The sequence below is a fragment of the Filobasidium floriforme genome (assembly GCF_021052385.1).
Source record: "Filobasidium floriforme strain CBS 6241 chromosome Unknown HD553scaffold_15, whole genome shotgun sequence".
NCBI lineage: Eukaryota > Fungi > Basidiomycota > Tremellomycetes > Filobasidiales > Filobasidiaceae > Filobasidium > Filobasidium floriforme.
In genome coordinates this window covers 508,617-522,377 of record NW_025763636.1, presented here as the reverse complement: position 1 = coordinate 522,377, position 13,761 = coordinate 508,617, and the positions used below count along the sequence as shown (strand labels likewise).

General features: G+C 53.8%; 4 protein-coding genes across 4 annotated transcripts; all 4 read right to left on the bottom strand.

The window, feature by feature from the left end:
• Positions 1-676: 676 nt before the first annotated feature.
• On the bottom strand, positions 677-2,037 carry HD553DRAFT_273949 (PUA-like domain-containing protein; the record flags this gene model as incomplete). Its single annotated transcript, XM_046177842.1, has 5 exons — positions 677-1,006; positions 1,211-1,238; positions 1,303-1,690; positions 1,752-1,878; positions 1,948-2,037. 5 exons carry the CDS (start codon positions 2,035-2,037, stop codon positions 677-679), a joined length of 963 nt encoding a protein of 320 aa, XP_046035473.1.
• Positions 2,038-2,834: 797 nt separating this feature from the next.
• On the bottom strand, positions 2,835-4,587 carry HD553DRAFT_63938 (uncharacterized protein). Its single transcript, XM_046184376.1, has 2 exons — positions 4,443-4,587; positions 2,835-4,318 (listed from the first exon to the last, which is right to left on the bottom strand). Exon 2 carries the CDS (start codon positions 4,178-4,180, stop codon positions 2,945-2,947), a length of 1,236 nt encoding a protein of 411 aa, XP_046035472.1. The 5' UTR covers positions 4,181-4,318; positions 4,443-4,587; the 3' UTR covers positions 2,835-2,944.
• Positions 4,588-8,395: 3,808 nt separating this feature from the next.
• On the bottom strand, positions 8,396-9,748 carry HD553DRAFT_313958 (40S ribosomal protein S8). Its single transcript, XM_046180297.1, has 5 exons — positions 9,679-9,748; positions 9,222-9,461; positions 9,046-9,150; positions 8,742-8,972; positions 8,396-8,666 (listed from the first exon to the last, which is right to left on the bottom strand). Exons 1-5 carry the CDS (start codon positions 9,679-9,681, stop codon positions 8,631-8,633), a joined length of 615 nt encoding a protein of 204 aa, XP_046035471.1. The 5' UTR covers positions 9,682-9,748; the 3' UTR covers positions 8,396-8,630.
• A 240-nt stretch (positions 9,749-9,988) lies between these two features.
• Positions 9,989-13,738, bottom strand: HD553DRAFT_313955 (trehalose synthase). The gene is made up of 11 exons (XM_046180296.1): positions 13,172-13,738; positions 12,953-13,096; positions 12,528-12,867; positions 12,274-12,441; positions 12,163-12,173; positions 11,953-12,086; positions 11,468-11,875; positions 11,199-11,390; positions 10,929-11,124; positions 10,490-10,861; positions 9,989-10,417 (listed from the first exon to the last, which is right to left on the bottom strand). Exons 1-11 carry the CDS (start codon positions 13,689-13,691, stop codon positions 10,104-10,106), a joined length of 2,799 nt encoding a protein of 932 aa, XP_046035470.1. The 5' UTR covers positions 13,692-13,738; the 3' UTR covers positions 9,989-10,103.
• Positions 13,739-13,761: the final 23 nt, after the last annotated feature.

Sequence of the window (13,761 nt, the reverse complement as noted above, 5' to 3'; positions counted from 1 at the left end):
CGGCAGTCTCCAGGGTGAGTAACATCGACTACCTGTCGTATTCTCGATCTTGGTCTTCTCGTATTCTTTATCTTGCTCCACTCTCTTCTTATCATCACTTGATGATCATTGGGGCTCATCCCATGGTCTCACCTCATCATCTCACCTGATCATCTTGTCGTATCTCGCCGCTCGTTAAATCTTCTCGTCGGTCATCACCTCCTGACTGCCAACACCCACACATGAGCAAGGCGCGTCGTCGCTGTTGTCACCTCTTATGGTGCGAGTTGAACAGAAGCGAAAGAACGGCTCTGCGGTGGCACGATACATTATGGCTTGATAGAAGAGGCATACAAGCGAAAGTAGGCTACATTGGTTATCTGCGCGTCCACGCTAGGGGAATGTACTAAGGCTACATCTGTGGTCATGGGTGAAGGGACCGGTCGTGATCACGATACATCGAGACCTTCAACGAGTCCGTCTGCGTTCGCTGTGAATAGCGGTGGGTCGGTAAAGATAGAGTTTGATAGAATCGGTATAAGATCGCCGTCGGTTTGAGCAAGTCAAGATTTAGCCGACGACACACCTTGAAAGGAGAGCAAGGCAATGAAGTTGACGGGATCAGCTGTCGCGCCTACAGGCGGATATACTAATAGAAGACACTCACCCGCTCGAGAACCTATAGATAGGAGGGAGATTACGAATGCGCAGAGTCGCTGTCAGATGATGTCGAATGAGGGCGCAGGTACCGAAAGACCCACCACCAGGAAGATCGCAATTGTTCCACCCAATGGACGATCAGCTTTAGCCGCAAGCGGGGCGATCGGATAGGCAAGAGACGGGCTTTCTCGTATTCGTCAATAGGCATGACGAGGGCCATCCAGTAGGAAAAGGTACTGGGATCCTCGGGCATGGCGCCGTACGTGCTATTCAGCCGCTGCAACAGCCAGGGTGCGCTGCCAGAGCGAAGCTGGTCTATGAATTCTTTGCAGAGGCCCATGAGCTCAGCAGTCGATGGCTCGTGAGTCTCGTTGGCTGGGACAGGAGCAGCGAGTTGAGGCATAGTTGTACCGCTAGATGCGGGGCGGCCAGCAGCTGTGCTTGATCGCGGTAGACCGGGACGCGAAGGTGATGCGTTGCGGGACCGAGATTCGGAAGCGTTATTCTCGATGATCTGAGGGTTATTGCCACGAATACGAGCGCGCTCAATCGACATCTGCTCGAGAGCGACTTCGTCTTCGACGGCGATGTCCTCGATCCTGTGGCATGTTGCAAAGTCTGTCAGCAAACAAATAATCCGAAACGGTCTAGCGGATCGCTCACCTTTCTACCCTTCCAACAGTGTATCCATCGAGAGAACCCTTTTCCAAAAGACGGAATCGATAGCTTCCCATTGCCTCCACCATACTTCGTCCGTCCGGCAACATCTGAATGGACCGGATGTCCAGCATCGTCCCGTATTCGAGCACACCTGTCATGCCTCCGTTCCCGGCACCTCGCGCCGGCAGGACCATGCCGAAGCGGGGAGTGCCTGACTCAATACAACGCCGAAGCATGAGACGGTATCGCGGCTCGAAGACGTGCAAGATCGTCGGCATGTTGGGAAAAGCCAATGTGCAGACAAAGATTGGTGTATCGAGTCGAGCGTCCCGCTCTTCGCTTTCAATGGCCCGCAAGCGTTCTGCATACTCTTCGGGGAATGCGGTCATGACTGTTTGTGCTAAGAGTTAGCTCGGATTCGGCAGGTCGTCGAGGACAACATCGCAGCTTACCGATGTCAGTCAAGACCTTGTTGACAGTCTGATCCTGGAAAAAGTTCATGGCTGGCAGATCCTGCCGACACAGCGGACACTTCGCCGAGTGGTCCAGCGAGCGTGCCAAGCAGGAAGAACAGAACGTCTACAGCGCATGTATGCATTCAGAATTAGCTTGACGGAGCGGGGAGCGCGAGGCGATACTTGTACCCACGTGTTGACAGGGAGTCGTCACCGGCTTGTGCATGATCTGCGCACAGACATCACATTCCAACACCCCACCAAGCTCCTTTTCGAACGACATGGAGCCCTTCCTTCGACCGATAGATGGGCGGTCGTTGCCCAAAGCGACATCCGAAGCAGTCGGGAGTTGTGTCGCCCGCTTATGAGGAGGCGATGTATCAGCGCTGGTTGACTGGCGTTGACGTTTTGAAGACGTCCTAGTCAGCTTGACAGGGCTGCGTGCCGTGATCGAATCATCGCTCAATACGGTAGCGCGTGCATGACCCATCTGCCGATTTCGCTTGTGACTCTGTGCCCAATTTGCCGCGTCGTCCTCATCGTCTGCTTCCTGGCCATCCGTTTCGGTGGCGACAGTCTCTGTTGACGCCGATCGGCTCAACGACGGCCTCAATGATTCGACCCGTCGATCTTCCAAGGCGTCTTGAGTCATTTGTTTCCAGACCAGAGCGAGCACCTTCGCGACGGTCACGTCCATCAGGCTCTTGTCGATCGACAACCCGCTCAGATCCGAAGGAGGCGGGCACCGAACGATACCTGCGTCGGTCTCGTCAACATCATTACCATCGACAGGTGGGTAATAGGTAACCCCCTGGGCGTTACATATCGGCTGTTCCGTCGACTGCAAGGCCGGCTCGTCTAGACCAGGCTGTGCAGCATGTCGATAACGTCCTACATGTCGGGGACACTTCGGTAGCGGACATGGCACCTTTGACCAGAGCGCAAGCCTTCTCGCGTGATACGCCTCCATGATCCCGAAAGCGTCGGCCGCAGGGTATCCCGTGACGTCCGGTTGAGGTACATGAGGTACTCGGACATGACTTGAGGAGAATGTATGACCACAGAAGAGGGTCACCGGGTGGTTGAGGAATGGCGTCTGGTCCTTCGAATCAGGGGGACAACACGGGCTGTAGTTCGAAGAAACCGTGAGCACAAACCGTTCATATCGATTCTGCAGGCAGAATGGAAACTCACCACTTCAAGATCTGGGACAACTTTGCCACGATCTGTTTCCGTTTCCGCCTCTCTTCCTCTTTGAGCCTGAGGCTCTCTTTCACATGTTCTGTTGCAGTCTTGGAACTGCTAGGTATTCCCGATCCACTGATCCCGTCTCCACCTCGACCAGCAGCGAAGTCGGGAACTTCTCCCATTCCGAGCGAAGACAGGGCGAGGGCAGCAGCGGCATCACTCGAATGCCGAGTGAGGCCGGTATCTGTAGTCTCCACAACTACCGCGTGTCGTTGAGGCGAGGACGACCTAGAGCTCGAGGCGACTGCCGTTGTAGGGTTTGTGGTGGCGACAGGATCTGATGCTTGATATGTCGAGACCCCACCAGTTGAAAGACGCGGTGGGGGTGCCAGACTATGAAGCTCTGGCATCGGAATCCCAGAAGATGGCGCGACCGGATGACCGCTAATGACGGCTTGTTGTCCTGCCACCGATGTGTGCTCCGACCCACTCTGTTGCGAATGCGAAGCAGCATTCTGACCCGTCGTCGTTGTCGGGGACGTTTCGATTCCGCCGCTAACCGTCCGCCTCAACCTACCCCGAGACGGACCTACCGACTTCCAATGCGCTTTGGCTTGTTCCAGCCCCGATCGAGGTTGTTGCGAATCGTCGATCGAGCCAGATGACGATCCTGCCTGCAGGCTCCTGGAATTAGTCACGCCCCAAGCGTCCCTTTCCAGACGATTGGCATCCTCGCCACCTTCCCCAGGTCCGAACCCTAATCCCAACCCTGACCCTCTAGGTGGGCCTCCAGCGATATCGTTCGCCCTGGATCCCCTCCCTCCTACTCCAGTCCCGAAACTCCCCGATCGGGTGGTCCGTCTGACAGTCTCGCCACCCTCGTCTTCGCTCAACCACCTCGCGCCACCAGCATCGTCATCGACATTGCGATCGTGATCCATTGGAAGCGCTGTAGGTCGATAGTTGACCCTCCGAGTCGTGTCCAAAGGATCGATCTGCAACGGTCGATGACGACGAGCCGCCGAAGATGGGGTGATAGGTACGGTGTTCGTATTCGAGGTGGTGTTGGAGTCGATTTGACCGATACCAGCAGAGGCGAGATCGGGCGCGTGATGGTCAGGTTGCTGCTGCTGACCGATGTGCCGATCGGAGCTGAGTTGAGGGGAAGGGATGAATGTAGAGGTGATAGGAGAGGTAGATGTAGGATGGGTTCTCATTCGATCTGAAAGAGCCGACATTGGTGATCCGGAAAGACGTCGATCGAGATGGGAAGAGGCGTAAGGTAGGGGGATATGGGTTGATGTGTATCTTGTTAGGCTATTCCAGTCGTGTTTCGGTAGAGGCTAAAGAGGAGGCGTTGAATTGGGAGTAGTTATCTGAAGTGTAAAATAGTTGTATAGTGAAGTAGACAGTAAGAGAGTCAGTGTAAGTTGTCTAACAACCCGCGATCGGACGTCGATCGCGATGTAGGTAGAGATGTTCAGGCGTGTATGGACTCACCTACAAGAGTCACACCTGTGATCAAGCCATTCGATCTCGGCTCTACCCTTCTGTGCGAGCTATTCGAGCTGAAAGAAGTTGATGTATTGGCCTTGCTGTATACCAATACGATTGCCTCGATGCAAAACGTCGGTCGGTCGAACTGATGTATATGGTTGTTGATTCGTCAAATCGCTTTTGACGTGCTCAGGTTGTCGCGATCGGCCGTTGGCAGAAGGCTGTCTCCCCCGTGATCGGCGCTCTGGGATACGTCAGGCTTGCTTGCGGGGTAAGAGCGAAAGAGTAACGGAGCGACAAAGAGGCGATTGCTGAGGGTGCTGTGCAAGGCGATTGCGATTTGTCTCTCACAAGGCAAAGCTGATGACTGGTGTCAGGTCCCGATCCCAAAGTTTATCGTTCGCTTCTTGTTTGTCCGCGGGAGTTCTCCTGGTAGACCTTGTCGACCGAGCGAGGATGAGTGACAGAGATTCGAGATCGTGCTGATGATGCTGTTTCCTTGTTTGTTTGGTCAAGGTGTATGTGTGTGGTCGTCCTTGATTATACTTGCTACTTGTGGTGGAAGGGGCGAAATACAAATTCCTATCCTGCGATTTCGATATTCGAGATGATCCTGCGACGCCGAGACAGAGAGACAGAGAGACAGAGAGGCCGGGTGCGGGGAAAGATACGTGGAGTCAGGCAGGAGAGGAGAGGGAGGTCAGGAGGAGGAGGATGATGATACCGAGTTTGCCAAATTTCTCGATCTCAATCGATCGAAGAGGTCGGTCGTCAGAGGGGAATGCAGAGCAAAGGCAGCCGATCTGGCTGAGAGCGCGCGTGCAGGGGCAGGGGAGGGGAGGAGAGGGATCGCCCCGCGTGGACTGGGAAGTCTAAATCGCACACGCAAGATGGTACCGAAAAGAACAAAACCAATCGTACAGAGATCGGAACAACGGACGACATTCGCTCCAACACGAGACGACTAGTTCCAGTTCAAACAACCGGCCAAGACCGTCCGATCTCTTTTTCCAGCGTCATCGATATGATGAAACCACGTCGCATCGTCAGAACAGAAGACGAGATCGATCGAGTGGTCGTGACGGCGGGCGGCGCGCGGGAGACTAACCTTGACCTTGGACTGCTCGCGTTCCATGTTTCTTCGGTCACTCCTGCAGCTCACCATCCCCGTCGATTCACATCGACTGCTGAGGCACACCCCGTCATAGCCATGTACACAGCGATTCCCATCGTAACGCTGGAATCTCAGCGTGAAGGGGAGGGCGAAGCGAGGACGAACGGTTCCAACGAAAATCGCAGCTCGACACGTTGGCAGACGACCTCTTCGAGCAGATCGCGGTCAGGCCTCCTTCGAAACTTGCACAAATACAAATCACCGCCGAAGCTGGTTTTGAATTTTTGAAACTCTATCACCGTTGCGGACCCTGTACGAGATGTCCATTACAAATCGAGCTCTTTCATCGTAACGCAGCGACCCCGTGACTACCCCGCCCGGATATCACCCTGGCATATCGGTGGATTCGGTCATATCGACGGACCCAACCAGCTCTTTGCTCTTCACATCACCACCACTGTTAAAGAGACAATATCCCGAATATTCTCGTCTTGCGCGTCTTGATGTACCACGTCCTCTCGACGTCGATTCCTCCGACCGCGGAATGACATCACACACAAACCCAAGCCATCGCACGCGGATCGAAGTGGCGTTTCGAAAGCCAACAGGTCGCGTGGCCAGGAAGCAGAAACAGAAACAGATCGCCCTCAAAGGGTAGGGTGGAGGGTTAGCAACCCCTTTGTCTCTCGTGGCATCCGGGTGAAACCAGGGGGTTGGCTGGGTGATGGATCGAGGTTTCATAGTTCCTGTTCCTTCGACGGCGCGATGCGGTCAGGTGGAGGTATGGGGGTCACGGGATCACCGGATCACGGACGTCTGAAACACGATCGAGAAATCTCGGCCGGCGATCGATCCTCCAATCCTTTAGCGATCGACCTCATTCTAGTGTCAAGACCAGATCGTATCACTAGTAACCAAAACGAGGGCTCAGGAGTTTAGAAGCTCGTCAGCGCAGGCGAAACGAAACGTGGCGCAAGGATATGATATGAGATGGCCTACATGTATTCCTGCGGCAATTATCGACAAGTTCTTCCCCCTTTGTTGACCATAACTTCCGTGGTGTTCGATGTCCATGTCTATCGTTATACGACATCCCGTCGCCCAGGACAGTGCGTTTTGATATCTCGATCAGTCGTGAGATGCGGTGAGGGAATTCGTTGGCGCCAATCCCACCATGACATCGCGAATAAGTTATGCCTCTCACGCGTTGATCCTATTGCCCATTGATTGCGTCGCTATCGTGACGAATCAGGGATCCCACTGAAGGATGTCTGTTTCAGGCGAGCATCCGTTTCAAACTCTGATGCAGGAAGAGCAGAAGAAGTAAAAGCAATCAACGAACTTGATCAGACCGCATTTGGCCCCGTGATTAGGGTTCTTGTCACTAATGCATCGAGCATTGCTGCGCAAGCACAGGCGGTTGCATCCCGTTCATTGCCTGAGTGACTCATACCCTATTCGATGTCATCTATCTATCTCCAGGTGATCCATAACATCGCGGCTAGACTGTATCCCAAAGGTAACACTCGTTGTCACGCGGACTCGCACTCAGAGGCGGCGTGAACACGTAAAGCGTACTCGCAAGAGGGGTTCCTCGGATAATTGTAGCCGTTCGACCGCTCCTTCCGTTAGGTGTGGATGGTATCTGCGAGTTCCTGTAGATAGCTCTGTCATTTACGGCATTCGAATCACATAAGTCCACACATATTCATAACGTGTCCGTCCAGTCGTTCTCTCGCTGGCAACTCGAATCCGTCGGATCGGTCCGGGATCTGGGCCCGACGAGGCCGCAAAATCACGATGATGATGTAGAGGTCAAGGCACAAACGACGCCTACGCTAAAGAATTATCAGGATGGCCCTAGTTCTGATCCTTGATGGCTCAGACCCGGAGCTGTTTTTTTATCTAGCCTTGCGGACGCAAAGATACGTGAATAATGTTAGAGCGATCAAGCTTGTGCAAGGACCCACACAAGAAACTGGATCGCATATCGAGCTACAGTGGGTGAGCTTCAAGCCCGTAACGTAAGATCTAAAGAAACCGCCTTGCCCCAAGCCGCCGCCTTTGCAAGGAATATGTACAGCGGCGCCGACTTTGACGTAAAGGTTATTGGATTCATTCAAATCTCCCCGTCCGCTACGTTGTTAACGGCAGGCTTATCGTGTCAATAGCAAACCCTAGAAGGATACTGGAGTAGAACCTTTGCAGCGCTAATTCTGACAGTGAGGCTCAGTATGTTCTCAACACGATTGATACTAAAAGCTGCTTGAGGGCAGATCGCCGTCCAGTGACTTCGGCGGGGGTGCGCACGATCATCTATTGCTTATTGCCGTTGCTGGCGAGTACGGCTATCGCACAGCGTATCGCCGCGACCCAGAGTGGTGGTGAGGTTCTGTGTAACTGACAAGAGACCCGGCAGCATCCTCGAGAGATTATTGACCTTAGCTAAGAGCGGCTCTACTTGGTGTGAAGTCATTAACTTATCCACCTGCAGACTGGACGGATACACCGAGGTTGTTGATGTTAGGGACGGGGATGGTGATGTTGGGAACAAGAGGTTATCACTAAAACTCATCTCCAGGGAAAGAAGGGAAAAGAAGGATACCCTTATCAAGCCTGTTGTTGGGTCCGTGAATCCTGCGGGCCGAATCTCAAAATCGACACTGAGAGTCATGTTTGATAGTTCCCGTATGCAGACTCGTAGTTCAGATTTGCATTTGGTTGTGGCTGCGGTGGGCTTACCCAAATAAACCTGAGCGAGATAAGGAGTTGTCAACCTTTCTGCTATCCGCATCTAGCTACAGGACGGACAAGAGAATATCACAAAAGCGATAGCGACACCGCAGTTGAAGGGTACCATCGGATTCGCAAACAGAAACACCTCATCAACAGCTCATCGTTCCATGAAAACGCAATGAGATAGTAGACGCATCCCGGGCAGAATTTGTCCGTTCATGAATCGTATACATCCCAAAACATTCTCGACCTCTTTGACACGAATCCGACTCTGACAACGTTGCGAGAAAGAAATGAAATTTGCCAGTGCCGAGCCAGTGCCGGAGGGATCAGGAAGACGTTTACTTCTTCTTGAGGGAGAGCTTCTTCAAGTAGAACTACATGTGGGGAAAAGATGAGAAAGTCAGCGAACGGCTTCTATGCTCGACACCAAGCGACAATCGACGACTCACGTCCAACTCCTTGCCCTCCAAGACGTATCCGTCACATCGTCCGCTCTGTCCAGGCCTGGAAGAGATGGAAGCGTAAAGGGTACCGGTCCTGATCTGCTTGGCCAAAGCGGGGTCCAAAGCGGCGTCCTTCTTCCTCTCGGTCAAGATTCGCTGAACGTGGTTGGACTGCTTGGTCTCGCCCTCGCCGGTAGTAGCCTCGGCGGTCTTGGATCGACCGAGAGGGGTGGCGTACTGCAATCGCGACAATGATTGATTCATCAGTTTGACCCGGTGCGAAAGGGAGCAAGACGGTATGGCTACTCACGTGAGCCTCGTACCACTGTCGGAAGGGAGTAGCATCGATCTCGATGATGGCACCCTTAACCAAGGTCTTGGTTCGGAGCAACTCGTTGTTGGTCGAGTTGTAAACCTATCGAGATTGGACCGTCTAAGCAAATGCAATTCTCTCCGACGCATCCACGACACCCTCCTGCTACTCACGACGTCGATAACCCTGGTCTTCCTGGTGACGTGCTCGGAACCCCAAGCGAAGTTACCGGAGTCCAATCGCATGGCTCGGTGCTTGGTGTTTCCTCCCCTGACACGGACCTCGTGAATCCTCTTGGGACCCAACTTGGTCATGGCGGGTTGACGACCGAGCTCGAACTTTCTCTTCTTCCTGTACTGGGCCCTTCGGGCACCAGATGCCGAGCGCTTGTGGCGCGAATCACGAGCAATACCCTATAGTGTCACATCGTCGCGAAGAAATCCCCCAGGAGGTACCGACGAGGTCGAGACGAAGGTTCGTTTTTTCGTTCATTGTAGATGTACGATTTCGAGACGACGACGAAGGTAGCGACCACGGTTGTTGATTTATCGGATTTTGTTGAAAGTATAACGCAGAGCGTTAGCGGATCGATCCTCTCATGGGGATGAGAGTCTCAGGGTCTATGCGTACCATCTTGATGTGTCGTGGTGGTCGGTGAACGAGGTCGTGCTCGGATGTTGGGGAGATCGTTTGAATCGAGTTTGAATTGATAGATGTAGCGAGCGAGCAAGGGACGGGGGTACGGGCGAGCGTGCTGGACTGAAAGGATCAGAGCAGAGACTCTGGGGAAGAGATCGCGGTCGCGCTTGATCGAAAGTTCATCGTTGCGCGCGCTTCCTTTTGGCGACGATGCACCTTACGTTACCCCTCTGACGCGTCAAACTTAAGTCCGAAAGCATGTTTCAGTGCGGGCATCGACGATGAAACCGGTCCAAGCGAGGCAACGAGGGTATTGATGGTATCACAAGACGTGTACGGACATTACAAGAGCTCCTGGCGCGCTTCTTCATGATTTCACTGCTCGACTTATTCAAACCATGCAGTTACCGGATCGATCAACCTTGAAACATTTCATCCCTCCAGATGATCCTCCCTTCCCCCTCGTCCGTGTCGTCGCCCATGACCATCTTCCAGACAGCCTGATTATCCCACTTCTTCATCTCCTCCTTCCCACCCTTCCAATCCTCGGTTCGTAGACCCATCGACTTGAGCAGCTCGACCTCTTCGTCCCCCTGACCACCGTTGGCCTTGGAGTGAGCGTCGGGCTTGATCGATTTCCCCGAGATGAGAGAGAACAGCAGCAACCACTTGGCAGCATTGCCGACGGTAAAGAAATCCTCGCTAGGTCCGTCGGGTGTAGGCTTGACCTCTAGAGATTACAACAAAAGCCTCGAGGTTCAGATCGAACTCCACGCATTTGCATCGGAACGTTTCTACTCACTAGGGAAGGGCGCGCCGACCGTCTTGACAAACATGTCGGCCGAATCATTCGGGGTCAACCTCCTTCCCTCCTTGATCTTGCTGTCTCCATCACCGAATCCTACGATCCCGGGGTCACCGATGTGATCGCCATCAGTATGGTTCGGGTTCTCCTTGCCATCCGAACGAGGCAATTCCTGAACGACCTCCTCTTCGTCGTACGTCTTGTGATGGTGCATACGATCGTCACAGTACTCTTCGTCCGGGCGACCTTGACGACGGTTCAGTTGACGTTTGCCCATGTAGAAGTCAAACAAGACCTGCGCAACTTGGTCGGGCGCGGAAGGATCGACGATCCAGCCATTCACGCCGTCCTTGACTTGCAGAGGAATACCTAAGGACGCAGGTGGAAGAACACGTCAGCTTGGACTCCCCTTTGCGATTGGCCTGTATCGCCTTACCTCCAGCCTTGGTAGCGACGACAGGGATACGTTTCAAGACGGCCTCGCTGACCTTGACCTCGAAGCCCTCGCGAGTGCTCAGCTGCAACGCCACCGTGGCACCTTGCATGAGCCCGCCTAACAGCGTGTCGGAAGGAGGAGCTCGGACGATCGAGACGTCCTTGGTAACGAGCTTGTACTCGTCCGAGTTGACGATCTGCCGACAATCCCCATTGAAGCCCCACTTCAGTGATGCAGTCACAACCTCTGATTCCAAGAGCTCTGACTCACCTCGTGAAGCTCTTCGTAGATCCTGGTGCCATCAGGGTCATCGATCGAGCCGTGCCCAACGACGATCAATTGGGGCGGCTTTTTGGCATCGCCGTCACCCCCGCCCTTGCCAGCCTCTTCGACCTTCTGCCTGAACTGAAGGTATCCCGCCAACAGGTCGTTCAAACCTTTGCTTGGGTCAAATCGAGCCACCTATTGTCCAGCGTAACATATACTTTATTAGCCCGAGCCGTAAGAACTTGCCATTCGCCGCCCTTGGGTCGACCTACCTGAAGGAAATATCCTCGATTCCAGTCAAGCTCGACACCGGATTGCTGCATCGACAACGAGTTGTACACCTTCTGGATCTGCTCCATCGACTCTTTCCCGAACGGCTTGTTCAACCCATCCAGAGGGTCCGTACTGGGTGGCATGTACATGACTGGTAAACTCTTCTTGACGTTCTTCGGAATGAAGAAGTCCACGGGGTGAGCGAGGAACATGTCGCTATGCTTGATGAAGCCGAACAGATAGTCCCAAACGTGAGCCTGTTCGGTCGAAGGGTCGTCGGTGAGGTCGGATTGAACCTGGATGTGGGACCGGAAGATGATCTTGGTATCGGGGAAATCCTTCTTGACACGCGGAATGAGCGGGACCACTTGAGGGTCGTCCGCCACGAGGATCCTGTCGGTCAATACCTGAAACGCAAACCAACGCGGGTATCAGCATGAGATACTTCCTCGTGCGATGAGACCGACGGAGAAACAGGACGCACCCCGGTATCCTTCCAGAACTTCTCATAGTTGCTCTTGATCCACGCCTCAAAGTATGCCTCGTCATTCTCTTCCAACTTGACGTCCTTTTCCGCCACTCCTTGCAAGACGTTGTGAAATTTCTTCTTGGTGATGTCTAGAGTCGTGATATGAGGAGATCAAACCGATCAGAAATTGTTCCCATTGCGCGATACCGCGTCACTAAGACTTACCGAAGACGGACCTGAACCCTCGCCCAGAAAAAAAAAACCGTGCACAAGCATCAGATCCTGTCGCCGCCATTTCGTTCCATCTCGCTATGCGATCCGTATCGCGCTACTCACGGATGACCCAACGGTACCAACCAGATCCCATTCCCCTCGAGCCCTACGAGCTTCCACAACCTCACCAACGCGTTCTGGAGAAGGGCCACCCCGCCTCCCTGGGGTGTAGCCGAGACACGGGCGAACTTGATGTTGTTTCCCTTGATATGCCTGACAAGGGCCATAAACCTGGTTGTAGAGAAGGAGTATCAGACCGGTTGAGCATTTCGCGAAAAACGTCAAGGCAGGGAAGAAGGAAGAAAAACGACGCCCACCTCTTCCAAAGCTTCTCGCTGGAAGACTGTTGATAACCCTCCAGACTGGCGATGTGGATCAACCCGCCCGCATCAACCTGCACGACCCGGTCTTTCTCCCTACACCCCACCGTCACCGCACTATGGATGGCCGGGTGCAAGTGCTTCAACGCGACCGAGACTGCGTTACTAGCGAAATACTCTGGGTCTGGATCGGGCAGGTTCTCGAACATGTATGTCGGAGAGGGGATGAGGAAGGGGATGGCGGAGAGGTGGGCGTAGAAAGAAGGGAGGAAGATTGGGCATTTGGCGAGGAGAGGCGGGAGAGGTTCGGACACGGCGATAACTTGGAAGATCATCGCTGCAAGCGACACATGCACAATGTTCGGTTAGGGATCATCGCTATCGTGTTCTTTCCCTAGACCCGGAGAGTGAGGAAGACCTACATTTCCCAGCAGAGACCTCGGTCGCAGTGGTGATGATCCTCTCGGCGACGTGTTTCACCATCTTCCATCCCTGTTTCTCGTCTTCCTCCGGAGACGTCACTTTCAGGGTCGTAGCGTCTCTTCCCGAATCGATCGTCCCGATCCCTGCGCCGTGACGTCAAACGAGGATCAACATTCATATATGGTCTACGGGCCTGGCGTAAAGCTCGTATAGCGTACCATCAGAGACAACAGCCTGCCAGGTCAACAGCTGTTCCCCCTTTTCCAGATCGACCACGCTGGTCGACATTCCCCCGACTTGACGTCTGTACTCCTCGATCTCCTCTTCCGTCTTCATCACCCGGAAAGCCAGACCAATGTAGCAGTCGAGGGGGATACCGGTGTTTCGGGAAGAAGACTTTTGCAGCCCATGTTGGATCTTGCGACCGATGTGCTTGTTACGTTGTTGACGGGCTTGTGGGGATTCGCGGCCATGATCCGGGGCTTGCTCCCCGGGATGACCGTCATCGTTGCCGTCGTGCTTGTGGGCTTCGTGGTGATGCTTCTTCTGATGAGCTTCTCGGATATAAGGGGAAGATCGACCCGAGTTGGCCTTGGAACCTGAACTCGAACCCGAGTCGGAGCCGTCTCCATCCACGTCGAGGTGCTTGTTCTTGATTTCCGAGTTTGTCATGGTCGATGAATGCTTGTGCGTCGTTGAACTCGTACTAGTGATACAAAGCTGATAGACTGGATACATTTGCTCTGCGACCCCACCTGCTGCGTAGTCTGTGTATATGTAGTCCGCCGGCCCATACCATCCAAGCGAT